This window comes from Oryzias latipes, chromosome 6 (genome assembly GCF_002234675.1).
Source record: "Oryzias latipes chromosome 6, ASM223467v1".
Taxonomy (NCBI): domain Eukaryota; kingdom Metazoa; phylum Chordata; class Actinopteri; order Beloniformes; family Adrianichthyidae; genus Oryzias; species Oryzias latipes.
The window spans coordinates 3128147-3155252 of record NC_019864.2 but is presented as its reverse complement, the minus strand read 5'-3'; the positions used below and the strand labels follow the sequence as shown (position 1 = coordinate 3155252).

Sequence of the window (27106 nt, the reverse complement as noted above, 5' to 3'; positions counted from 1 at the left end):
GCAGTTGTCATGGAGGATTGAATATTTCTGACTGAAGACTGGACATCAGCAGATTCAAAGGTTTTCCACTTCACTGGTGGAGACGAGACAGGAAGAGCAGCAGCTGTGCCTCATCTCTGTCCTCAGCTCCAACGTGCAGGAGGATGAAGGCACGTGGGTCATCCATCCTCACACTGAGGAGCCCCATCATGACACTCCTGCCGCCGTCCGGGGCACTTCACATAAACACACAAGGCTCTCCGTCACCCATAAAGCAGCATCGAGATCACACCTTTACTTCCAAATGTTTCATTCTTCTTCTTCTTTTTTTTAAATAAGTTGTATCTACTTTAAACTGTTACTCGCGTGTCTTCTGATCAGAACTGTTTTGGTGTTTTGTTTGAGTCCTGGTGGGAACCAGAGATAGAAGTGAGAGGAACAAAGCAAACATCACAGCTGAACAGCTCAATGAGTCCAGCAGTGACAGAAACCGTCAGGATGGAGCGGAACCACGCGGATCCGCCGGATCCCGGTTTCCTCCACGACCTCTAGTCCTAGTTCTGCAGTCCGCGTGCCCCTACCTGGCTAAGAGGTGGCTAACAGCTAACATGAAGAAGTGACCACTGACTGCTCAGCATGATGAAACTTAACAACAGACAGAGAGAGAGCGCGGCTAAAGTGGAGACGGCGCACGCGGGGGCATTCAGGGGCGCACGCGGCGGAACTTACTTTGGGTCAGTTATGTGGGGAAGGTGATGAAGTTCCTCGTTGGCATTTCTTCCAGCTGAACTTCAGCATGTGTCCGGACTGTGGACGTGTCTGCCGTGGAGCTAACAGTTAGCCACGCGCTGACGGAGCCAAGCGGCCGCCTGCAGGTGTCGCTGCTGCACCTGCACGCCTGCGTGACTCTGACACGAGGAGACCCACTTCTCTGGTGTACTGGAAAAATGTACATAAAATGTGTTTACCTCAGGAGAAATTTTCAATTCCAAAGTATAAAGCATCAATTTGCCGTTACAAATAAAACTTCAAACTTTTTATTAGCAGGTTCAAAGACCCACTCCAATGAAAATGGGGGTTTTAACGGCCCCTTGAGACATTGTTCTAATGGGACATGTATAAAGAAAATTGAGTTTCTGAGTATTTCTTTATTCATATCGTTGTGAATCAGGAGCAGAACAAAAAAAACCATTAAAAACTTGTAGAACCTACAACAGCAGGCCTTAAGCTCCCTGCTCTGCTCCATTCTGATGCATTCAATGTCAGACAGATAGATCCAAGAACGTCTTTGTTTTCCTGGTCTGAGCTGGAATCTGGAGATGGACGGCTGTGACATTGCTCACTAGTTCAGCTGTAATGTTAGGTTAGAGATGTGAGGGGCTGTAAACTTGTGAGAGAGGCCCTAAGCAAAGGGATGATGGGAAGTGGAGGCAGGCTAACTCCACATCACACGTCAACATTCCTGCCCACAACTCTGAGGTGAATTTCTGATCAACTCCTGCTGCTCTGCAGAAACGATATTGTTCAAAATGGAACAGGTTATTTAATTTTGGCTAAAAACGGCATAACTATAGATAAAAACCCAGTGGGAACTCTGAAAATAGATCAACAGATGACTGGGCTTTTCCTCTCTGCTGCTTCTTTGAAGGTTCACCATGAATCATCTTCCTCCTCTTTGGTCCTCCTCCAAACTCCTTCCCGGTGTCTCCGACCTCAGCATCCTTTTACCAACATCACGGTTCTTCCTCTCGTGTCAAAACCATTTCAATCTGCTTTCCTGGATTTATCTCCACAACACCTACCGCCCTCTGATGGATTCAGTCCAGATCTCCTCCATCCTCGCCACTCCCAGAGAGAACCTCAGCATCTCCAGCCTCTGGTCTTTTCCTAAGACTCCCCGTCCCTGAACCATCGACTGTCGACGCTCTGAAACGCATGGCTGCTGTCATCAGCATCTCCTTCAGACTTCTTTCATACTAGTTCCAACCCGACGTCATTCCAGGAGCCGTCAGAAATTAGGAGTGAGCCAGTCAATACAAAATTTGTCATTTAATGCAACATAACTGTGACTGAATTACAATTTTTATGGAAATAAATCACCAAACTGACAGGATGTTTCATACATGTATATATATTACAATGTGACTTGTTATATAATACAGTCAGGATTTGTTTTTAATAAAAATAAGCACTGGAGGAGAATGGTGATGCTTCTCGATTTTATTGTAAATCGCACATTATGCACATTTAGCAACTTCTGACTTGTTAATGAAGCTTGTTATGTGGTCACAGGACTCTGCACTGAGTGAGAGCTCAGACAAGTCAAACCAAAAGAAAAAAAGGCAAATCACCAGGAGCACTGAGAGCTGCAGATCTCACATCCAGATCCAGGACAGATGAGGGGGGGAAGTACCAAAACGAAAGAACCAGAAGGTTTTGTGGCTGTCAGTGATGATGAAACCTGTCTACCCCTTTTCCTTGTAAGTGTCTCTACGGAACAATAGGAGTGATGTGGAGCTTTTCATTATTGTTTGAAAAGGAGGTGAAATAACTGTTTTTCAAAAATGTCAAATTAAAACCGTGTCTCATCAGGACAAAGTCGAGGTCTGGTCTCACTGACACAAGAAATATTGCACACGTGATACTGTATTTTCTTCAGGGTGTTTTTGCATACAAGTGTCTGCTCCCTTTCCTATGTCTGTCAATGTTCCTCTAGTTGTATCATCGTAACTGTGATGAATCCAATCATTGTGGGGTCTGTGCCATTCAATCTGTGATGCGACATCATGTTCAGAGACCAAACTCTTCTTTGCTCCCATTTCGTCTAATTTTTGTACAAAGACAAAACAACTATCCAGTCATGCAACATTGTTTGGGGGGGATGGGGCTCGGGGGGGCGGGGCTTGTCTGTTGTCTTCTCTGCTGGTTAAGCATTCTGCATCTCTTTGCCGATCTTGTAGCTCAGGATCTTGTTCCAGTCGATCTTGGTGCGAGTCACAGGAAGCTGGCGGCGTAAGGCTTTGAAGGTAGTGTCCGACATGGTCTGGTAATTCTCGTTGATGGCGGTCTGACAGGAGAAAAACGGAAAGAGGTGGATGGAAGACAGCAGTATCGGTTAAAAAATGGATATAAAACACAGGGAAATGAGAGCTAGCGGCTGCCAGAGGCTGGAAACTCAAACTTTTCTACAACTTTTATTGTGGAGATCTTATCTTATGTGAAGTTCTACTCCATGTGGCCACTTCAGACCACTTCTTTCTCCTGGGTTTAACATCACACCATACAGTGGCCTGTGCTCCGTTGGCATAGTAACAGAAGTCAACAGCATGTAAGCTGACCCCAAGAGTGGAACCTTCTGCATGTGTTGTTCCTGCTGAAGCCATGACTACATAATCCAACTCTAAATGAGGGTCAAGTGACAAGATATCTACCAATTTACACAAAATAAATGTGAGGATTTTTAAGAAATATTGAAAACAACTGAGGAAATTCAAACCACATTGTGCCAAGTTTGAAGGTGATTTTTTACACTGTGCAGTTTGCTTCATAAAGATTGCCATCAAGTAAGGGTTAATGGCCGACGAAGTGTACGTTTTAATATAAGGCCTCATTTGAGTTCAATTAAATCTAGGACTAGAGATCTGTTTTCACCCTGGGTGAGACATCAGAAAAAAAGACGTTGCTGCTTTAGAACAATCGTGCTTGTTCATCCGTGGGTTTTTCTGGCCGATTTGACGGCACGGTGAGGAACTGTCATGAGATCATCAGCTTGTGAGAACTGGATGATTTGGCAGATGAAAGCTCACACACAAAAGCATGGGACATGTCCTGAAGATAAAATCCATCTTCAGTCTGCTGTGTTTTCCACGTGAGCAGAACTTTTAGCTACTTTATTGTAGACGTTGTTTGTCAGAGAATGTTCCATCTCCTTCAGCAGACTCCATACCTGATAATCGTTCTCTGCAGCTTCCATGATCTTCACAAACTCTTTAGCGGTTGAAGCTTCATTCTGTCAGATGAAAAACATGCTTAACTTGTTTCAGAACACACATGACATGAGTGTTGGAGAACTTCTCTGCTGTACTTACAGAGATCGACATGGATTCCTGAACCTCTTTGTGGCTCACCAGCTGAACATTCCCATCCTCATAGTAATGAACCTGGAAAGATGACATTTTCAAATACCTTCAATACAACTATTTAACACGACAAACAGCTGCATCTCTAATTTACTAAATTCTGCTTCTCGTGGTCAGTTTGTTCTGCGCGTCACAGGAGCAGCAGTGAAAGGAAGTCACCACAGACTGAGCTTACACTGCATCCGAGTTGATAAAAGAGACGTACTGGCAGGTATTTACGATGCATGCTTCTTGTGTTTGTCACTGCAATAACAACAAGTCTTCCTTCCTCACAGAGCAACGAAACAAACAAAAATACCTGGATTTTCATGATTCCTGCCACTTGGGTGGTGGAGGGGGAGATGGTGAACTTCCATTCTGACCTCCAGCGTCCATTCCTGTGCAGATTCAAAGACATTAGCCAGAACAAGAAATTACAAATACAAGAAATTGTATCTCCACTGGAATGTACGCCTCCCATATACAGTTAAAAATGTGATGGTATGAAACTTCAATCTCAGCACATGTGAAGAGCATCGGATAGTCGTAACGTTTTGACAGAAAGACAAAATAGTGGAGAATAGTGACCATTCAAATGAAATGGTGTTTATGAATGACAACATCCATATAAAATAATGCATTATTACTCAGTTCACTCTCAGCATGCTGTTCATGTGAGAAATGCAGTGTTTGGTAATAGTCGTATGGAGGCCTGCACACACAAAAATAAACAAAAAACATCGCTAATGTATCGTTATCGCGATGTCAAGCTGTGCAATACGCATATCGCAAAAGACGGCAAAATTTGCAATAAATGGTTACCCTAAATGTTCTAAAACAATCTTATGGCAGCTTGAAGTGTTTAACCAATCAAATAAATCCATTTATGCATTTGACCAATCGGATGGACTCATTCATGTTGGCTGTTGGCCTCCTATGTAGACGAGGGTCATTTAGAGTATAATTTAAGTTATGGCGACTCTTATTTAAAATAAACTGTTGCAGTGAAATGGAAATGATGTATTTAGTAGTTTTGCCATTTGTTCATGTATTGCATGTTATATCATCATCATATTGATCACTAATATCACGAGTTTTCCTCACATTGTGCAGCCCTAGTCGTATGTTATTTGACAGGATCATCACACCAACAACTTTCTGAGCACCTTAAGACCTGGGAGTAAAGCGGTTTGGTGCAGTTATTATCCAATTAGATTAACCTGATCAGCAGCAGCTCAGCAACACCTGCAGAGGGTCACACTGCACCAAAACACAGTGCAAGAAATGCCTTCAAACCAAGAAATAATGCTAACATAGAACAAAGAGAGGAGAACATTTGTTCAAATTCCATGATCTGAAACACACCAGAAGTTTTTGGGTTGAAACTGATGGCACTCGATGCACACGATGATGGTTTGATGTCCATCGATAGTTTTCCCGTAAATCTGAAGAGTGAGGAAAAAGAAAGGAACATTTAGATTTCCATCCAGTTTGTTTACATTTGGAATTCTGCTGCACTAACAGGTTTGTGGTTCAAATTCTGGTTTTGCCTACTGTCATTTCTGGCTTTATTTCTAACATTGATGTTTGTGTGGTCTAATCAAAGAAACGCTGGCTTGCACGTACAGTGCACACTCCACTGGGGTAGTGCTCCTTGACATAGGCCCTCACAGACGAGTCCACAGCACTCCTCCAGCCTTCCATGGAGCTGTCCACATCGTGGGGTCTCGGGTCGCTGGCCTCTTTTCTTAGGTGGTCAAACTTGAAAGAGATCTTGTTCTTGGGGTCCAACACCCGTCCGTTACCCAGGTCACCATGCTCTGTGATTAAGACCTAATGCGTAGAGTGGTGGATGAGGAGATGAAAGCAGGGACAGACGAACAAGCAGAACTGGGCTCCGCCCCGGGCTCAGTCTGCTGGGTGCCAGACTAATGAACTTTAGGCACAGCAACAGAGGGACATGATGAAATCTTTGCACAAGATACTGCAACAATGACTAATGCTGCCACACATCCACTCAGTATCTTACTTCACAGTAACTGTCAAGCACAAAGAGGAATACAGAGATAAAACATTTGTATTTTCCATTTTTCCTGCTCAGGACAGAGCATCATCGATGCAATCCCTTGATGTCATGATTACAAAGGAGTCTGATGAATGTTAACTTTTACAACTTAACGTGCTGCTTAAAAAGAATGCTCTGAGAAATAAGCAAATGTACATTATAAAATGTCACATTCCTTCCTGAGGCCCCTAAGGGCCACTTCCAGCCTCAGCACTCCCTTACCTGGCCTCTGCTTTTATTTGGCAACAACACTGTAATTTAGCCCGTCAGAGCATCCATTTCTTTAATTACAGTATACACATACTATAATTCACATATATGATGAGAATTTCCTAGCAAACCTAAGAACATTTGACAACCAGCAGCTCCTAGGTTTGCTTTCTTCTTGCAGTAGTAAAAAAAACAGGGGAGGAAATCAAATGTGTTAGAATTTTCTCTTCGTTCAATGAAACTGATTTGCACCCACAGCTGATTAGCTGATCGGAATTTCCATGTCTAAATGGAAATTCAGAACCCAGAATTTGATCAAATGTCAAAGCCAATTTTGTGCCACTTCAAAGTTCATACAGTATAACACTTCAGTTGGCTTTTGAAAAAAAAGAGAAGCAATCAAATGTGTTGCATTAGGTTTGGCACTTTGGATTTATGGCTATTTATTTATATTTATGGCAGTTCTCCAATGGGAACACTGGTCACAACATTCCCCTAGAACTCAGAGTTTCAGACTCCTGAGGTATAGGGATCACTGCCACAAATCAGAAATGTAAAAATGTTGTTGTAAATGTAACATCTTACATTAACATTGTCTTGTCTTCCTTAAATAATAGCAAAAAGTCTGTGGGTTTACTAACTCCAGAATGCTTAATCTACCCACCAATCCAGATTTCGGTCATAAAATCAAATTTGATTAAGTTACGTTTGAATTTGAAAAGTCTCTAAGTTTCGATAAATCAGAAAGAATGTCCAGTCCACACCATAACTATTTCTAACGTTACAGGTCACTGCAGTTTATGGGTTTCCCTAAAATTGTAATAGTAAATTTGGTCCTCTTGACTTTTTAATTATTCCCTTATAGAGAAACATCATTTTCACTGGTTTTGATTGGATGTAAACTCTACTGGGTGTTCACTGTCTTAACCCAATAGCCACTGGATGGGCTTCAGCTACTCCATGAGCCCAAACAGGAACAGGTAGACCTACAACCCATGGATAGTTTATATGATTGAGTTCTTTCCCCACTAAAATATGCATTTTGTGATGTTAAGACAATCTGCCGCCGATGACATGATCGCCATTTTTGATGGTGGCCATGTCCCTCTTTGTATTAATCATTCTTTAATCAATATATCATGAATAAAGAAATAGACAAACTCAATAAGTTGGGTAGAAATGAGCACATTCAGACTCAAAGCCAGTCATTTCATCTCAACTCCTCCAACAACACTGGAAAGGTAGGAGAACTCACCTGTTCTTCATAACCCTCGATTTTCACAGGAGTGAACTGGTCCAAGTTGTATTGTGCAAACGCGCTGCAGACAGAAACACAAAGTTACTACAAATGTTTTCACTGGTTCAATTGGCTTTAATGCACTTTCTAAACTGGAGTTTGAGCTTTTCACTTAGATAAACCTACTACCCAAATCCACTGAGCTAAACTTTGAATAATTGCTAAATATAAACCAAATACTTTAAATTACTCTTAACTTTGTCCAAATGAAAAAAGCAGTAAGACAAAGCAGTTCTGGTCATTAGAGCCTCCGTGAGCCTGGATCCGGCCCGGTCCAAGCAGTTGCTAAAGCACAGTGGACACCAAGTGATGCCGATTGAAAACCACATGGCTTTCAAAAGAAAGTCTTGTGATTGGTCATCGTGTCCAAATTTGAATTTTTTTGGATAGCTGCTGTTAATGACAAAATCCAAAGAAAGCTATAAAAATAAATACATAATAATATCTAATTAATTGCTTGAAATAAACCATTTCAAATCAAATCAATTATTTAAAATATAGTGATTTGATTTAAGCGATGACCAACAATATGTATAAAATGTAACATTTAGACATGTTTAAAAAAATTAGAACCATGTATGAGCAAGAATTGTATTAAAAATCCAGATTAAAACACACATTCCATACTTTCCTTTTGGCTGAAGCTTCTTTGCTTTGATTTTCTTTGACATTCATCCACGTTTACAGCTTGACATGCTAATAACTACAGCAGGTGAGCCTCCAGTAACTGAGGTTCCTGGTTAGAAATGCTGTCTGATTCCCATCAGCTCCACTTGAGCCTCGGGACCCAGGACCTAAACATTCACCAACGCCGCTTTGTGCTAAACTGAGACACTGGTGTTTGGAGGACTAGCTTTTGGATAGAGATTCAAAATACATTAAGCATTTAGGAGCAAAACATGGTTAGACTTACTGAGCTGCACCCTCCCTGAGAAGATTGTCATTGTTGAGCAGCAATCGCACATCTGAGGAGGAACATAAGAGCATTACAAAGACCAAATGAGCAAAGGCCTATTCTAGGAGGAAATCTTAATGCAGAGATCACAAGATCATCAGGTTGAGTCGGTTTTTTTTGGTATCATTGTTAGTCCTAAATATTGTAATATTTTCATTTTGATTGATCAACTGGTTTGATGATAACAGAACACAGACTGTTGCAATGGATGGACATTCAACTTAATCTAAACAAGTAATAGTTCTTGAAATAAACACAACTTTCTGATATTTATTACATGACGTTAAAGCTGGAGAACAATTAGTGATGTTTTCACAGATGATGTGAACTCAAACAGTCTGAGAATGTTGTGTTTAAAACAACTGCAGTGAAAACACAACAGCAGATACCCATTATTCTGAATTGATATCGATGCAACAAAGCTCATAAACAGCTTCATACAACCAAAAGAGTCAAAAATGGAGTTGTCAGTTTGTTCATGCATCCACATGCATGGATACACAAACACAAAGTAGTTTTCCAATTCTGCAGCACACGAGCTTAAAGCTCAGAAGGGCTTCAATCATAAACAGAAAAATAATCATTATATCTGTTGTTCTGCTCTCAGATATCTATATTTGTTAAACTGTACTGAAGTTTGGGAAACACAAATCTACTGTCCATCCTATGTATTTACTACAAATAAGGCTTTCAGAACGATTCACTGCGTTTATCATCCTGCACAAACCCAACCATCTGCTTTCCAATCTAAAATACTGAAATTATCTGATGTCATTGTAGTCAAGACAGTTCAATGTCTATATAAAATAAGACATAACTTGCTTCCAATGCACCTAAAAATGTTTGGAGGATACAGATTAAAAATTAGAATAACATTAAAAAGATTTTGCAGGCAGTAAATGGAGTAAAATTCTGGAATAAACTAAAACAATGTCCAAGTATTTATTTAACAATAAATATGAAGACATAATTTTCAATTCTTACATTAATACTCAATAGATATGGGATTATTTGTTGATGTCTGAGCCTCATGATGATTGTAATGAATGATGTGATAATAACATGCTAACAACATTGATAAATCCCTTCTAGACCTGGGGCCTCATTTATAAACGTTGCGTACGCACAAAAGAAGGCGTACGCCACTCTCTACGCAATAGTTGAGATTTATAAAAAGCAAACTTGACGGGAAAATGTGCGGTCCTCCACGCAAGCTCTGACCCAGGCGTACGCACAAAAACGGGTGAAATGAGAAACGGCGACACCGTCGGCAGATGGAAGAAACACGTGAAAGTGACAGTGTGTGCCAAATCGTGCTGGCATGTGCTGTGCTACACAATGTGGCACAGCTTAAAAACGTGCCTCTACCCCCTGGCGCTGATTGCTGTGTTGGCCCCGACCCTGAACCCCATCCCCACGCATTTGAGCCATTTGCTGCTGCTGTGCGCCAGCGTTTGGAAGTGATGCGTCGCTTGTAAAGAAAAAGAGGTGTGGAAAATATTATTTATTTAAGAATTCCCTCATCGTGCAGTTTATTTCAGTCAGGGCGATCTTGATTTCGCCCAACTCCTTGGCCACCTCTCTGATTGAACTACTGACTTCCCTCTGCATTTCAAGGACTGCATCGGTGAGGACACGCCCACTGCTGGAGGGTTGAGAGCCGCGTGCCGTGGAGACGCTGGGGCCAGACGGCTGCTCAGCTGCAGCATCGTAACCACTGGCCCCGCTGGAACACCCAGCAACTAAAATAAAATTGTTCTATATTAATAATCTGTAATTGTGTAGCCTGCATACATGTGACTTGACTGCATTCATTTTAATTATTTCTCTTACCTGTGTCACCCTGACCCTGGCGCGTCGGCGTCCCCTCCGTCTCAGTCAGGTGACTGAGGCGGAGGAGGACGCTGATAAGGGGGACTTAATAGGGATTCCCCAATAATAGCGGCCAGTTTCTCATCAAGAGGGGTCAGCTCCGGTCCCCACCCCCCCACCCCACGTGGCGGACACACTCTGGCGATGCAGCGCTAGACGTTTTTTTGCCTTGACTTTGATGTCCGACCATTTCTTTTTTATTTCGGCCACGGTCCGAGGTTGTGAGGCTACAGCATTTTCGGCGTCTGCCACCGTTCGCCACTCACGTGCCTTTTTGGCATTAGTAATGCCCACACTGTGCCCTCCAAACAACGTTTTATCCTCTTTTCCACCTCGCCAACGATAACTTCTACTTCACATTGAGTGAAGTTACGTTTTTTTGATTTCCTCTCTGTGTTTGCCATGATTTAGCAAGCCATGAATATTAATTTGTGGGCGTTTCACGGACTATTTATGGGCAACTGTGGGCGTGTCATGTAGCCGCAAAAAGCTGCGCTGCATTTAGAATCGGTTGTGATTTATAAAGGGAAAGATGCGTAGGATGTGCGTGCGCACGGTTTAATAAATCCGAATATTTCTGTGCGTTCGCACGTCCTATGTTTCATCCGTACGCCACTTCTGACGCAAATCCTACGCAAAGTTTTATAAATGAGGCCCCTGGAGCTACAGCTTCAGCCTGCCTCCTTTTCAAACATGATTTTATTTCCTAAATTCAGTCAAATGGAGACTCTTTTGCTCTTCTTTATATTCCCCAAATTTAAAATGACTGAATGACTGTAAGTCAGTCAAATCAAATGTCTGAGTTTGTCTCCATTTTCTCCAAAACAAGCTCAGGTTTATGCCTCCATGATCAGCTCTGATCTTTGGCATTAAACATGTTCAATATAAAGCACAAAGTAATAATAATACAGTCTAGCTGTTTTTTGCTATTTATGTCTTCTGCATCTGATGTTTGAGCATTACCCCCCTTTGGTTCCATAACCGTGTAGTGGTGCATTATGAACAGGCACAGAGAAGAGGCAGGACAATACTGCCCCCTAGAGTATCGTCTGCAGGTCGTGCAGAGACGAAGCAGACAGAAAATGATTGTGCCTTTTTAATTTTTTTGAGTTTAAAGACAGACAGTGCTCACTAATTTTCATTTTTAGGTGCAAATGTCTATTTTATTTCCTTTCTTTTAATGTAAGTTCAGTTCATGAAGTCGTTTAGGTTTATGGACTTTTAAAATGTTCTGGTGGATGTTGTGTTCTTTTGAGCCATTTCACCTTTCACTTTGAATTCCACTCATTATAGTCACATTATGCAAGTAGATGTTTTACAGCGTGTTGTCATTATATCAAAGTTGCATAACTAAATAAATAGCTAAAATAATGGATTACTTGTGAGTCAGCTGTTAACATCAAATCTCAATTTAAACTGAAGTGATCAGCAGCACTATTGTTTTCTAAATCTACCAAATGTGGACATCTTATGTATGTCAGATGTGCTGTCTCACTTTAAACAGTAATTAGTTAGTTACTAATTACATTAAGTAATTGAGTTAGTAACTCAGTTACTGTGTCTTAAAAGTAGTTACTTTGTCAGTTAAAATGTGAAAACATTTAATGACTTTCCTCAGCTGCCTGCAAACGGTATAGTTCTACCAATGAAATTAGATTGTTTAATTACAATGGAGAGACAGGATTGAAGTACAAAAATTTAAATATCAGAATTATCACACAACAACACAGCAACAGGCTATATATAATAATAATAATAACTTCTAATAAACTAAACGCAAAGGTTTTACGGTATCAACTTCTTTTGGTTGTCCTAATTTTTTGTTTAAATATCCAAAATAGTTTCAATCACAGTAATAGAGGGGAACATTAAACTGCAAAAAGCATCAACAAGAAGAGTTAGTTAAATAGAAAGCAACATATCGCTGCTGCACTTAAGTCATTCTCTGTAACTGCACCTTAACCTGAACTTTAACATTTTCATTCAGAATTATCAAACAGCACGAAAAATATAAACATAAATGATATAAACCTTACATTAGGAGGAAAAAACAAACTTTGCACATAAATAAAAGTAAATGCTACTATTATCAACAAACATTTCAAGTATCTTATGAAATTATATTTTTAGTAGCATATTCATTTTTCTGCTCTCATCATTGAAGTGCTTTATAAAAGTTTAACAGCACGGGAGTGGGGAGGATCTTTGAATGACTCCAGATTAAAATAGTCACCAAAAGCATAACTTCTACAACATATTTAACAATAATTCTGCTCATTTCTATGAGATTTACTGGGCTGTAAAATCCAGTTTGTCTTGTTTTAATGGTGTTGCTTTGCCACAGGAAGACCGCGGCTCAGTGGCTCTAGAGAAGAAGAGCTCCTTTACGATTAAATGGCTCCAGACAGACGTTGGTAATGTCTTTGTATGGTGACACAGTGAGAATAAACATGCATTTGTTTGGGTTTCATTAAAATAAAATAGTGTTGACATTTCCAGACTGGAAATGCTGCATTTGTCGCTGAGACTTAGTAACAATGTTACTCCCAACACTGATTACTAGCATTTAAGGTACATAATAACAAACTATATTAAACAAGCAGAGAATTCCCTGAATCATAGAAGTGTAGACATCAGGTTTAGATGCAGTACAGTATTTGGAGAACTCACCATTGAAAACTTCGTTGAACTCGCCTGGCGGAGCATGGATGACAAAGTTAGCTGCTATGCGTACCTGCAAAAAAAAGTGCTGTTTCAGACACTAATATAGCAAAATAAATAAACACGAAATTATAAAATACTTTCATACATAAAACTGGGGCTGCCCGATATGAGGAAAACTCGCGATATGCGATATTGGTGATTAATATTGCGATAAAGATATAAATTGCGGTATATAAACAAACAGCAAAACAACCAAAAACATAATTTCCATTTCACTGCAACAGTTTAAAAATTATACTCCAAATGACCCTTGTCGACGTAGGAGGCAAACATCAAACATAAAAGGGCTCATCTGACTGATCAACAACGTAAACGGGTCCTTCCGATTGGTTAAAGGCATAAAGGGATTTATTTCATTTGTTCAATATTTCAAGCTGCCATGAAATTGTTTTTGCACATTTAAGGTAACCATTTATTGCGATTTTCGCCGTCTTTTGCGGTATGCATATTGCACAGCTTAATGTTGCGATAACGATAAATTTGCGGTATATTGTGCAGGCCTACATAAAACCAACTTATTGAATGTAAAAAATTATACCACAAGGGATTTTTGGGAATCTATAAAAACTAACTCAGAAGTGCAAAAGCCATGACTCATCTTCAAGACCACAAGAAATTAACACTTGGATTTGTAGCAAATCTAAGGCAAAGTTTATGGGTTTGTTTTCTGAATCATAGAGGTGATGCTTTTAGTCAGGTGTTATACATTTCTTTGTGCAGCGCTGCCCACAGAGGCAGTGATCTGGTTGTGTCCAATATTTCAAAGTGAGTGTCTTGGCCTCCAGCATAAGTGAGCAGTCAGTTGTACACTTCTTTACTTCTCTAAGCCACACAACTTCCTGTTTTCAGATCACATGTTCCGCTGATAGTAAGGAGACGGCCCACTCCGTTTACAACCATATATGGAGATAAAAATGTGCTGAAGAGGACAGTACATGCTGCATGCCCTACCTACAAGTCTTCCTGACACTGACAGGGAGGCTCAGCTTGTGTCAGCCCAGTGCAAAAAGGACGTGGTTCAGGGAAGGGAGTGTGGTTCTGAGGGAGAAAGTGTCTCTGTGGCCTTTATTAGTGGTCTGTGTGTATCCAACTGCTCCCAAAGAGCTGTAGATTTATTACAGCAATGAAAAAATGCTAAGAAAAACATTTAAAATATATTAAAGACCTAGCACAACATTATATTGCTGGACTTGTATATGACCCCCATTATTAAGATAGATTACAAAAATTACGTGTTTAAAGCTCCTAACATTAAACGTATTCAAATGGAGAACTTTGGTTTTGCTAAGAAAAAAGAGGTGACAACAGCGATTCTATTGAGTGATACACCATAAACTATAGGTTTATCAGGATAAACAGCAGACCCAGGAGAATACAGATAAAAAGTAACCCAAGACGAACAGAAACCTTCACATTACGGATGAAAACAAAGATTAACCATTTTTAAAAATTAAAACAAGGTAAGAAAACAAGGACGGCCAGAAGGGGTATACTGACAGAAATTGCACTCTTTTTCTATTTCTTATATTAAGTCACAACACAAAAAAAGGCCTAAAGGCCCGTACACACCGGGACGAATATTCGCCAGGCGTTATTCGCCAGCGTTTTTTGCCACGTTTTTTGTGTTCACACCCAGGCGATTTTCGCTGACGATGAGCCGAGCGAACATGCAATTTCATTCCCTGACATTAGATGGCGCTTAATGTAAAACAGAAATATTCCTGTACACACGGTGGCGCTGCACAACTTTACGCTTCTTAAAGTCGCTTTTCACTCAGAAGAAGAGGGCAAGTTTTTACGCGCTTGTCAGAAAAATACAAAGAAAACATGAATATTTCAAGCACCAGTAGCTCCAACTGGTGCATCGTTCGGGGATATTTTAGAATGTCCGTCATTATTTCTTCGCGGCAGTGTAGACGCTACTTGCCGTCTATCTTCTTCGCTGGTATGTGTGCTCAGCAAGGCAGTTTTGTGTTTGAGCGCCCCCAAGTTGTGTTTTACTGTAACTTCAGAAGCTCCAGACACGTGTGCAAAAGCGCCATTCTCATTGGTCGAATAGTTTTCGACGCGGCGCGTCAAACCAAAAAAACGAACTCGAGGCGTTTTTTAAAAAGTGACGCTTTGACGCGTGGCATTTTTTCGCGTCGGTGTGCACACTCACATTGGTGCCCTTTGTTTAGTCACGAGGCGTTCAACGTCGGCGAATATCGCGGGCGAAATTCGTTCCGGTGTGTACGGGCCTTAAAACAGGATACATTGTCCAATAATAGGATACAAACCAGTCTGTGGTCACATACTGGCAACAGACGACTAATTAGTATAGCATCGTAGCATCAGTGACTTACAACAAAGCTGTCTCCAAATCAACCTTTTCTATTTCATTTTTTCTTGCTCCTGTAAGTCCAGCAGGTTTATCCTCCAGTTCTATCTGGATCCTGGTAAGAATTGTCACATCCTCGTCACATTGGTGATTTAACAGAAGTTATGGGGTGGGGGAGCTTCTCGTTTTGTTTGTGTACCTCGCAGAACAAACTCCTCTTTGCTAGTTGACGTTTTCATGTGTGTTCGTGAGAGATTGGCTGGTTGACCTTTTTCAGACCAGGGAGGCCCAACAAAAGCAGTTAGCTGGTTAAAAAAAAAGATCTGGATAAAAAAAAAAAATCTTCTGACACCACAAATTAGAACTAATCGATAAAGTCAAGCCCAGCCCTACTTGAAGGTGAAGCCACAAGTTAACAAGAGAGCCGGGGCATCTTCTGAAGGTTTGTGACCCAAAAAACAGGCAAATACACTCACACTGTGTGTGTGTGTGTGGAACATAAGTACTCCTGAAGTGTGGGACAGAAAATATTTGTTTGAGTGGAAAAGGCTTCCTTTCACATAGCAGACAAAGGCTGAAAATTGGGGGGATGGGTGCAATGCTTTATGCATAACGTAACTAAAGCAAGATCCCAGTTGCAAAAGTGACTGAAGCAGCTAGAAGATGGTCACCAATCCCTGATGTGTAAGATAAAGGCCAGTATAGTCATTTAAAAAAGTATGTTTGTCACCCATAATCATCAAGCATACGTGAAGAATGGATAGAGAAACGGAAAATGCCATTTTTAAAAAAAGATGTTCTGCATTGGTGGGGAGATGCAACATATCTGAATCTGCGTGAAAGACGGGACCCCAAAACAATTTGATTTTGAATTTATATAATTTATTTTGTTTTGTTTTAATGTTAAGCACTTTGTGTTGTGCTTTTATATGAAAATTGCTTTATAAATCAAGTTTGATTAGATTAGGACAAGGATGTTGAACTCTGTCTGCAGAAATCATTGCCATCCTCATGGATGATGACCTGGATGGGGTGTGTCCAGCCAACTAGAACAAGCCAGAGCGAGGTATGATGTCAAATAAACAGGAATGTGGCCCTCGGCCCCAACCCGGTTTAGGATCAATGTTTGTCTACCAAACCCAGACATGATTCAGCTTTAGGTCACAAACAGGTGGCCTGATTCTTCTTTTAGGACTTTTACCACAGAATTTGTGGCTTCATTTCCAAAGATGTCTTCCAAGTATTGACAAAACGCTATCAAATCCCTACACATAACACACCATAAAAAGCCAAAGCTATTGTTCCATTTTATCACCTAAGTCTTTGATCATATTGGAGTAGCTGACACGCAACAACTTTGACTTTGTGATAACATGGAGAAATGTTTGACAAAAATAACTACACAGACAGCCTTGTTGTTGGTTATCATCACTGACAGTAGAGAAAGCAATCGTTATCCGTCTCGTGTTTTGATCACATACCGCAATACAGTAACACCATAGTAAGAGACAAGTGTGAAGTTTTTACACCCCTCGACAGTCTGCATAAATTACCAACTAATGAGTGAAGACAGGAACCAAGTAATACCACCGCTGTGTCCTAATCATAAAGATACTGCTCCTTAATTATGAAAGAGGTTTTTGACTGTTCAAGTTGGATATCTAAAAAGTTGTGTAACTTTAACACAATGGGATTCAATAGACACTCAACTTTCATCTTGTCAGTTCACAGTGGGGCTGGGCGATGAATCGATTTTATAGATCAATTTGAATTTATTATTTTCACGGAGCACACTTTAAGACGTGGCAGAGAAATAAAAGAAACTTAATTCATAGGACATTCATGAAAAAACTATTTTCTAAATACAATAACAGACATGGATTCACTTTGAATGAAACTTTATTAGCAGCTTCTAACATAACAGAGTGTTGGGGTGAGAAAAGCCCCCTCATGAGAGCGCTGCATCTTTACTGTCAATGACATCATGACAAGAATCCAAAACATTCTAATGTTTCAGGCTGTTTTTTGTTGATTTCACCTAAAAATGAATCACCTGGAAGCAGAATTAGGAAAAAGGGGCTTCTTCTGTAAAATTTAGGGGTGTAGGAAAAAGTTGATTCGGCAAAATATCGCGATAGTTCATTTGACGATACTTGTATCGATTCAAAATGCTGCTAGGACGATGATTATTTAATTATTTCTGAGCTTCCTTCAGCGTCTGACTCTTGTTGTCCATTTCACCCTCTGACCGCTAGTTGGCAGCAGAGAACACAGAGCCTCTTTGAGCAGCTCTACTCTACACAAGAGAACAGGAAGACCTCAGCCAGAGGCAGCTTGTTTCATTGTTATGAGACATGAACTACTTCGTTTTTACTTGGGATGGATACCAAACAAACTCTGAGCCATGTTGCTGCCAGTAACATATAAAAACGTGGATTGCTGTGCTTTTTAGCGGCTCAGATAAATATGAGTGAAGCACGGCAGCGGCTTAGCATCGGCTAAAATCCGGGCTAAAGTTCTGCAGCACCTCCCAGCAATAGATTCTAGTTTAGCGACCTGATGGATCAGATGGATGTGTACAACGCTCTGAAAAAAAGGCAGACATCGTGGCGATCTACGTTGGTTTACCTCCGCGTGTGAGAAGCGTGGCTGCAAAGGTTCAGCAGAGTCAGAGCAGACTGATACGTAAACAAAGCACCTTTGTCACCTTAAAGCAACTTTCCTTCATTCTGTCATGCTGCCTCCTCATCACACTTTATTGTTTCTGGAAAGAATCAGTGCCCCCACCCACACTTTATCTTTGAAGCACCATTCAGGCTCCTGGACCGTTTAAAAGTACTGGAGGAGCTACAATTAAGCAATGTTTAAAATAAACAGCATTTTATTTCCCCAATAGGAACTCATTGGTTAAGGCACATTCATTCTTTTTTTTTTCTTATACTAAAAAATATTTTGTTGTGGAAATCACACAATGTTGACTGTTCCCTTTCTAAATTTTTAGTAACCAAAATAAAAGCACTATGAATTTGCTTTGGGAAACAACTTCTATATGAGATATTGTTGTTGTGCTTAACATTGTGATCATTAAATAAACTGAATTTGACCATTCTATTACAGTGGAAGACATTAAAATTCAGGTAGAGTCTTTTCAAAGTCCTATTTTTTTTTTAAAAGAAAGAAAATATGTTTCGGTAAAATATCGGGATACGCATCGTATCGTCAGACTCTTGCCAATACACACCCCTAGTAAATATGTTCCTCTTAAAAATCTGCCCTTGTTTTCTCAGCAGGTTTGAATTTAAATTTACAGTTAAATTATTTTAAAGATGTGTTCATACTATTTATTAATTACTTTAATGCAATTTCATTTTCTTAAAAAGAATTAAGAATTGTCCTTCTCTTCAAACTACAGGTGACTGACCGACACCCCTCTCCTCATAGGGGGTACAAGGGGGCTTTTAGTTGTGCTATAGAACAGAAACAACTCATTTACGATAGAAAATTAAACACTTCATAGAGCGTGTGAAAATGCCAAAAGCAGAGAGCACAGACTGATTACAAATCGGAGTCAGTGAAAACCACTGATCTTTTCTGATGTGTTCATTATGTTGAGACTTCCTCTCTCTCTGCACTCAACATACTATCAGTTTTTAAATAACACCTATAGTTTTTCTTTCTAAAATAACAAAAATACTTTGTAGCTGCCAAAAGTGGGGGTACGACAAAGTTGTTTCAACACCTGAAACAGACACTGCGTTGAGTGTGAGGAGCGTCTCTCTTTAAGAGATGCTCATGGTAGCGGTGGTTCACCAAACATCCGCTGCATTGTTCTACGAACATTTTTATAGGTTTTACTTAGTTAAACTTTGAGTTTGAGCACATTTCAAAAGAAGATGTTGAAACAGTCTTTGTTCAATATATTCATTCATTAGTAATTTTTTGTTAAAGAAAGTAAAAGGTGGGAGAAAAAAATCGATTAAGATTTTTATTTGAAATGGGGGGGAAATTATTGTCTTTTTTTGCCATTTGCCTTTACAGAAAAAACCTCTCCAAGGAATTAAAAATATTGCATCTTAAAATATGTAATTTTATTTAGACAAAGTAAAAGTTTTGATTTTTATTTTTATTCTTGGGCAACGTCAAAGTCTATTTTACTAGAATTCTAGCAATAAACATTAGTGTTTTCTCTTCTTTAGTGACTGGACTAAAGTAAAACATGAAGAAACTTAGTTTAGAAGCACCAATTTTTGTTTTATTTATTTTCCCCCCTCATTTTGGGAACATGCTTGATTAGAAAAATGAAAAAATAAGTGTTCAATGAATAAAATAAGAAAAAATATTGATGGGAAAAGAAGCAAAAATATATACCGGTACATAAAAACAGAGGATTTTTGTTCAAAATGACTGACAATTATTTGGGTTGTTATTCTCGTTCCTTTGAAAATAAAAAGTTGTCTTTTTCTATGTATTGTCTTAAAACAAGTAATAATCTATTTAGACAATTAAACAAATGCATATTTTATGGATTTCAATATAAAGTTGAAGTATTATTTTTAAACTCATATTTACTTGTTTAAGCCACATCCATATAGAAACCAACTACATTTTATTTTTATAGATGCAAAGCTCCAATGTTTGGCATCTTTGGCTTTTAAAAGGTCTGGAGTCTACATTCCTGTTCTGATGAGAACTTCTTTATTCTAAAAAAAAACAAAACAAACACTTTTATATTTTAACTAATTGACAGTTAAATCTGGCTATGGAGAAAGCATGATGGAGGGCCTTGACTAATGACCCACAATGGATGAAGCTCACCACGCCTCCTGGGAAGCAAACCCTGGTTAGTCAAAGACAGCAATACGTTCAACTGTTTCCTAAGAAACAAAACAGTAAAAGGAAACAGTTGAACGTATTTCTCTCAGAAGATCAATAGTAGGATTAGGACCAGGCGATGGAAAATTAATCAATTTCTTCAAATTATCTGAATTAGCAACTTCTGTTTTTTTATTTATAATGGTCATTTATCTTCTTTTCCGTTTGTCCTCAGGACAGAAAATGTGCCTTCATCTAACCCTTTCCTCACCTGCACCAACCTCCCTCATGTCCTCCTCCTCTGCATCCTTGAACCTCCTCTTTAATGTTCTCTAAGACCTCTTCCTGGTAGCTCCAACCTCAGCATCTTTTCACCAGCATCATCACTGTTCGTCCTCTCTATGTGTCCAAACCATCTCCATCTGCTTCCATGCATTTATCTCTACAACGTCTACAATGATCTGTTCCTCTGATGGATTCAATCCTGATGCATCCAGGTCAGCCCTACTGTGAACTGACAAGATGAAAGTTGAGTGTTTATTGAATCCCATTGTGTTAAAGTTACACAACTTTTTAGAAACCCATCTTGAACAGTCAAAAACCTCTTTCATAATTAAGGTGGCACCTCCCTACCCATGCAGTTCACACATAGGATAATGTCTTGGCAACAACATGGCAGCCTGCTGTGGCCAAAAAAAAAGGACATGGGCCAAACCCTGCAGTAACATTTGCTTGTAGTTTGTTGAAACTTCAGCAAGCAGCACAATAAACTCATTCCAGCTCTGCAGCCGGAATGTACTGTGGAGTTGAAGGAGAGTCTGCTTCTGTCAGCTAAAAGGATACTGATACACCAATAAAAAACAGTTCACCATGGATGTCTCGTTTTCCCATTGCATATCTGTGTTATCTCATTGAAGACATGGGGCCTTTATTCACTGTTAAAAAGTCAGGATTCATTAAAATGTTTTTCAATTTAAACAGATTTTTTTTTGGTTTCTGCTATTATATGAAAAGGAAGATGTGTTGGTTTCAGTGAACCCATTACATTAGTTCTCTGTCCTAAAATGTCAATTAATTTGTTGTTTTTCTAAAATAAGACTATAATAAGTATTCATTTTGCATCTTGGGTGTGAATAAAAACAGTTCCGTCATTGTTCAGTTTAGTTCTGTTAGAATTTTTGCTTTGAAAACACCGTCTTGTGCTTTTTCTTTTTAGAAGAAATTGAAAAAAAATAGAATTTTAGTTGATTTCAATGTTTTATTGTGTATGCCAGCTCTGTTAAGATCAGCCTAAAGAGGGTCTTGCTTTATAGCCAACTAAAGACAAATTAGGATAGTTTGTCTACCAAATCAAATTGACCCACAGCAACAGTAGCACTCACAGTGATCTTGGTTAATGTATGTAAAAGCAAACATCACATTACTACTATTCCATCAGTGTTTCCTAACCTTGGTCCTTAGGGCACACTGTCCTGTATGTTTTCTATGCTACTCTGCTCAAACATCAGATGATCATTAACAACCTACACAGGGACTTTATAATGGCTGCCATTAAAGATAGGAGTCTTTGCTCTGACACCTGCCTGTGGATCCTGTCTCCGGCTTGACTCGCGCCCCTGACTGTCCCCCAACTCCTGCTGGACGAAGCTCGTCTGCTGGACTTCAAATATGTAGTTGTAGTGTTAGATAAGTTAATTCTTCTCGAGGAGTTCTAGTAAATCGCCTGTCCGTCCTGGGGGAGGATTCCCTCCTTCATGTGGACACCCCTGAGGTTTCTTCGTTATTTCCGGAATCCAGTTTTTTAGGAGTTTTTCCTTACCGCAAAGGGGGGTCTAAGGGCAGGGATGCCAGTATAGCTTAGTCAGTTTGTTAGTTTAATTTAGTATTTTTCCCATTGAACTCTATGTATTCATGATCCTTTTGAGTTCATGTTTCACTTTTGCAATTACCGATACGAAGCCCATTGATAGGACTGTTGTTGTGAATTTGGGCTACATAGATAAAATTGAATTGAATTGAGTTGGGAGTAACTAAAACTACTAATTAATTCAAATATGTGGTTCAGGAATAGAGGTGTCAGCTGAGTGAAGGACAGATTAGGATGGAAGAGAGCAGGAGGGTACAGCAATGTGGAGGTGACCGGACAGGTATGAAGGTTGTGGATTGCTATAAGGTGAATAGCGAGAGTTTGTAGCCCATTTTACATTTGACCAGGAGCCAGTGAAGCTGTTGTATGGGAAGTGTGGTGTAGGGGTGGGGCTGTTGTCCGACCAGCTGAATTCGGGACCACTTAAAGCTTGGTTGGGGATACGTCCTAAAGGACAAAGAGAAATGAACTGAAATAGTCAATCAGCTGGAGACAAGACTAAGGACCAGGATGGAGACATTCTGGGCTGAGAAAGGGACAGAGGGGAATGATATTTCCCAGATAAAAAAGGCAGGCCAGCTGATGTTCAATTATACCTGACTCTAAAGGAAGAAAGGGGGGGGGGGGGGATATGGAGTTACTGATACAGAGAAACATGATCTGTTTTGTCACCAAGTTCAAGAAAGTCAAAGGAAAACCAAGATCTAACTTCTGAGAGACAACTGGTTAAACATGGGGGATGGGTTTAAGTCAGTGCTTCTCAATTATTTTTTGCCAAGCCCCCCCTAGGGAAAATAACATGTTTCGAAAATAAAGACACGTCATCAAAATGTCTACAATAGTTCATAAAGCATGACATAATTAGCATGAGCTGAGTCATCTAAAGGCACGCCATGATCCTGGTGTTGGGCAGCAGGCAGCGCTCCGCGTGCCCCGTTTCACCTCGCAGCCTGAGCCCACTACCCCTCCCCTTTCCTTCTCACACACACACACGCGTGTGACAGGAGACAGGAGCAGCTGCAGGGACGGCAGTTCACAGTTTCAGGCTGTTACAAACTCTGTCATATAACAGATAATAGGAAACCATGAGTGGCGCAGATTTTTTTTTTACAAGCACTGAGCCGCTGTCACCCCCCCCCCCCCTGCAAATTTAACGGGGGGGGGGGGGGGGGGTTGCTGTTTTTCCATTCATAGAAAAAATAAAATAAAATGGATGACAAATATTTTTTGGTATTTATCTATGCAAATAAGCAAGTGCGAGAAACATTAACTAACAGATTGAGTAAAAACCACTTCCTGTAAAACCAGAGTGGTTTCTTTGCTGAAATCAGGAAGTTGATTGTCTGGCAGCAGAATAACTCAGACATGTCTGCGCTGATCTTTCACATCTGCACCAGTGAGGAAATTCTTCCCCCCAGGTTAATCATTTACTAAGGGTTTAGCCTCCTATAACATTTTCAGTCAATGAGCTTCCTATGTATTTAAAGTAACTACAGTATATTAAGAAAACAAGACAGGACAACATTTCAGAAGAATTACATGTCACAGAATATATATAAATATATTCTTGTGACATGCAAATGTTTCTTTCACATATTTTTTCAGACATGAACATAAGAAACAAACAAATTGTTTATGATAGAAATGTTAAAGAAATATTATACTAGATTAAACCGTGTTAAATCGTACATTAATTAAATTATGATTCAGTATTTTGGTCATTTGCCAACAGTTTCCTGTTGTTATTATGCATAAAATATATTTGAGCGTGTTTGTTTTTCCCCCCAAAATAAATTCTTGCAATAATTTCCTTCACAAGAAACAAAGAGTGTGAATTGCAACAGAACTGTCTTCACAGATGAAGAAGACCTTGGTGGGAAAACACTGTGACAGCAGGCCACTGGGAGACTAATCTTTTTCTTACTCCACCAGTCCCAGACAAACAGAGTTTTATTTTGATTCCACAGATCACAACCAGATGCAAAGAATCATTTCTTTAGCCATATGCACTGCATGCTACATATATCCTATGAAACCAGTTACTTCTAAACAATACTATGCAGGTTATGTAAAAAATATAGAATAAAAACAGGCTAGACGCAAAACCTTGTACTTGTTACTATTGTTACTTTTAAAATTTGTTCTGCATCGTGTTACAAACAGTACCTAAATTTGGATAAATCAGACAGGATCAGAAACAAACTTGTCTACATTCCATTTTTTTCCATGACCTGCAGAAAACTGCCTGAGCGTGTCTGAGCAGATGGTTGACTGCTCCAAGCAAAAAACCTAAAGACCCACTTCCATAAAAATAGGGTTTTGAGTGTTTTTAACATGTTCTTGTAGCATGTTTCTCACGATTAAAGACATATACAAAAGAATTTAAGCTTAAATCTGCATTTCTGAGTATTTCTTTATTCAAACGTTGGTGAATCAGAAACAGACGAAAAAAAGGGCAGTTTGAAAAAGCTCCCAGTTGTGACGCAGTAACTGAAATGGGTGGGCCACAAGCTCCCTGCTCTGCTCCATTCTGATGCCTCCACTTGCAGACAAATAGATCCATGTGCGTCTCTGTTCTCCTCGTCGGAGCTGCCGTGTGGCTCAAAACTGAACGACTTGATAACAGCGGTATCGCTCGCCTCTTCTGTTGTACCACTAATGTTAGCTTGGGGTTACGAGCGAGTGGCACAGTGTGTAGACAAAGGGATGATGGGATATCAGCGGAGGCTTACTTCCTCACCAAAAGTCCCGCCCACAACTCTGAGGCAATTTTTTAAAGAACTCTTGCCGCTCTGAACAAACTGTCCTAGAAGACAACACAGGTTTTTGAAATAATCATGCATAATCAGGATTAAAAGACCAGGATCTAAAAATTGACCAAAAGATGATCAGAGTGGAACTTTAAAACTTGGATTGTGGAACGAAGTTATTCTTTTATTTAAAAATCTGTTATTTAAAGAAATGTTACTAATAACCAACTTGGTGCATTAAAAGGAGGAAAATGACAACTCCTTCATCTACATGTTTTCAGAGTCTACAATTGGTTTAAAAATATTACCAAAATACAAGATGAACAACAAACATACCCGCCTTTTTTGAAGACTTCTTTTAAATGCTAAAAGAAGTTACAAATGGCTTATATAACAGTTTCTATACATTTCAGAACAAGCTGCCAGATTAGCATGCAGGAGCCATAAGAGGATCCGGATGAACCACAAACATGACCTGAAACCTGCTGGTCAACAGCATAAGATGCAGCCAGAGCAGTTAGCTACAAGGAAAACCACTACCGTATTTTCCGGAGTATAAATCGCACCAGCCCAAAAATGCATTATAAAGTAGAAAAAAACACAGATAAGTCGCACTGGACTATAAGTCGCATTTTAACTTTCACAACCTTATATGACACAATCATAGCAGACTGTTTATCTAATAATTTCACAGTAATTTTTTCTCAAACTTATTTATTTATTCCTTTCATGAAGCATCATTGGCTAACTAATACTCTGTTTTCATCCTGTATTTGTAGAAACAGTTTTCACTTTTATTGCATTTCTGAATCTATGAAATCATTGGAAAATAGAATATTATGTTGTTAGCCTTCAAGATCTTACTGTAAAAAAAAGTTTGCTGATTCTCTGAGTCACTTAACATCCTCTTAACACTTAACATACCTCATACATCAAATTGACCCAGAAACATCATCTCTGTTCCTCACAAATGAACATAACAGGAGGGTTAACAATGTATTTATTTCAATTTATTTCTAATATAAGTCGCTGTGGAGTATAAGTCGCACCCCTTGCCAAACTATGAAAAAAAGTGCGACTTATAGTCCGGAAAATACGGTAGTTCCTTTCAAGACTCCTCTAACCAATTACTGAGACAGAAATGTGACTTCTGACAGTCTAGCAATAGACTAGGATTTAGAAAGGACTCCTGGAAGCAATGACCCCCCCCCCCCCTCCCCCCCAAAGCAAACATTTCCTGGGGGCTCAGTTGAGTTGAAGTACCTGATGAGTCTGTCTCTGGTTGGTTTGCGCGAGTTTCACATTTAAGGAAATGAAGAACCGAATTAAGACAGAAATTTCTCACTAAAGGGAAGTCATTTGACAACATTCTTTTTTCTGTTGTATTAAGAAATAAGATTTAACAGTGTAGTTCTAGTTGTTGTTGGGTGTTCAGTAACTTACAGTTAAATATTTGATTACACAAAAATGCAAGCGTTTGCAGACCATTGCATAAATATTTAGCGGGCTTTACACGGAAATGCCCGCGGTATGCTGCAAAACTAGCAGTCTTACGAACAGTTTTAATGATGTTTTCCCGACGCGTTGTCGTCAAAACTGCGAAAAGGGCGTGTTAGTTAGTTAGTGCGGCTAACGGTTAGCGGGCTACAGCCATGCTAAACTTACACAGCTAGCATTCTGAAAACTTCCCAACACAAGTAACCCGAGACACTGGGCTGAAATGACAAGTCAACCTCACCAAAACGGTGTGAGGGCTAACGTCGAGGTGAATTTGTAATACGTTCACTGATCCTATTTTGAGTCAGGACCGTAGAAGGAGTCGGCGTTAGAGAGTCTCAAATGAGCGGAAGTTGAGCTAAAAATAAGAGAAGCAGCACCGTCTGTCCTGTCGCCAAGCTTTTCTTCCCATTTCATTCTCATCTCCGGGTCAGACTGGAAGGTAGACCCCCGAGCAACCTAAAATCCCAGTCCAGGCCCTTCCCACTCAGGTTTAGCTTCAAATAAACGCTTTATTACCTTTTCCTCATCGGGTAGCTGCTCCTCATGATCCGCCATCTTTTCTTCCGGCACAACCAGCTTGTCAGAGCCCAGTGACGTCACCCCATGGGTGGTTCCCAGGAGTTTACCGCGCAGCGTC

At 39.8% G+C, this 27106-nt stretch overlaps 2 protein-coding genes across 3 annotated transcripts in view; both read right to left on the bottom strand.

The window, feature by feature from the left end:
• Positions 1 to 856, bottom strand: part of st7 (suppression of tumorigenicity 7) — a 45593-nt gene extending 44737 nt beyond the window's left edge. For both annotated transcript variants that reach the window (XM_023955473.1, XM_011472873.3), the window contains exon 1: positions 709 to 856. The gene's annotated coding sequence lies outside the window, so the exon portion shown is untranslated. The remainder of the gene's footprint in view (positions 1 to 708) is intronic.
• A 1157-nt stretch (positions 857 to 2013) lies between these two features.
• capza2 (capping actin protein of muscle Z-line alpha subunit 2) lies at positions 2014 to 27106 on the bottom strand. Its single transcript, XM_004086226.4, has 10 exons — positions 26986 to 27106; positions 13167 to 13230; positions 8583 to 8634; positions 7628 to 7691; positions 5724 to 5930; positions 5463 to 5542; positions 4417 to 4495; positions 4068 to 4139; positions 3926 to 3988; positions 2014 to 3046 (listed from the first exon to the last, which is right to left on the bottom strand). Exons 1-10 carry the CDS (start codon positions 27022 to 27024, stop codon positions 2906 to 2908), a joined length of 861 nt encoding a protein of 286 aa, XP_004086274.1. The 5' UTR covers positions 27025 to 27106; the 3' UTR covers positions 2014 to 2905.

Bases quoted from the DNA above. Each gene is read 5' to 3' on its own strand.
- capza2 (XM_004086226.4), bottom strand. From the start codon at position 27,024: ATGGCGGATCATGAGGAGCAGCTACCCGATGAGGAAAAG. The intron at 8,635-13,166 runs GTGAGTTCTCCA...GTTCCTCCTCAG, and splicing joins GTTCAACGAAGTTTTCAATG to ATGTGCGATTGCTGCTCAAC. The intron at 5,543-5,723 runs GTACGTGCAAGC...CTCACTCTTCAG, and splicing joins ACCCCAGTGGAGTGTGCACT to ATTTACGGGAAAACTATCGA.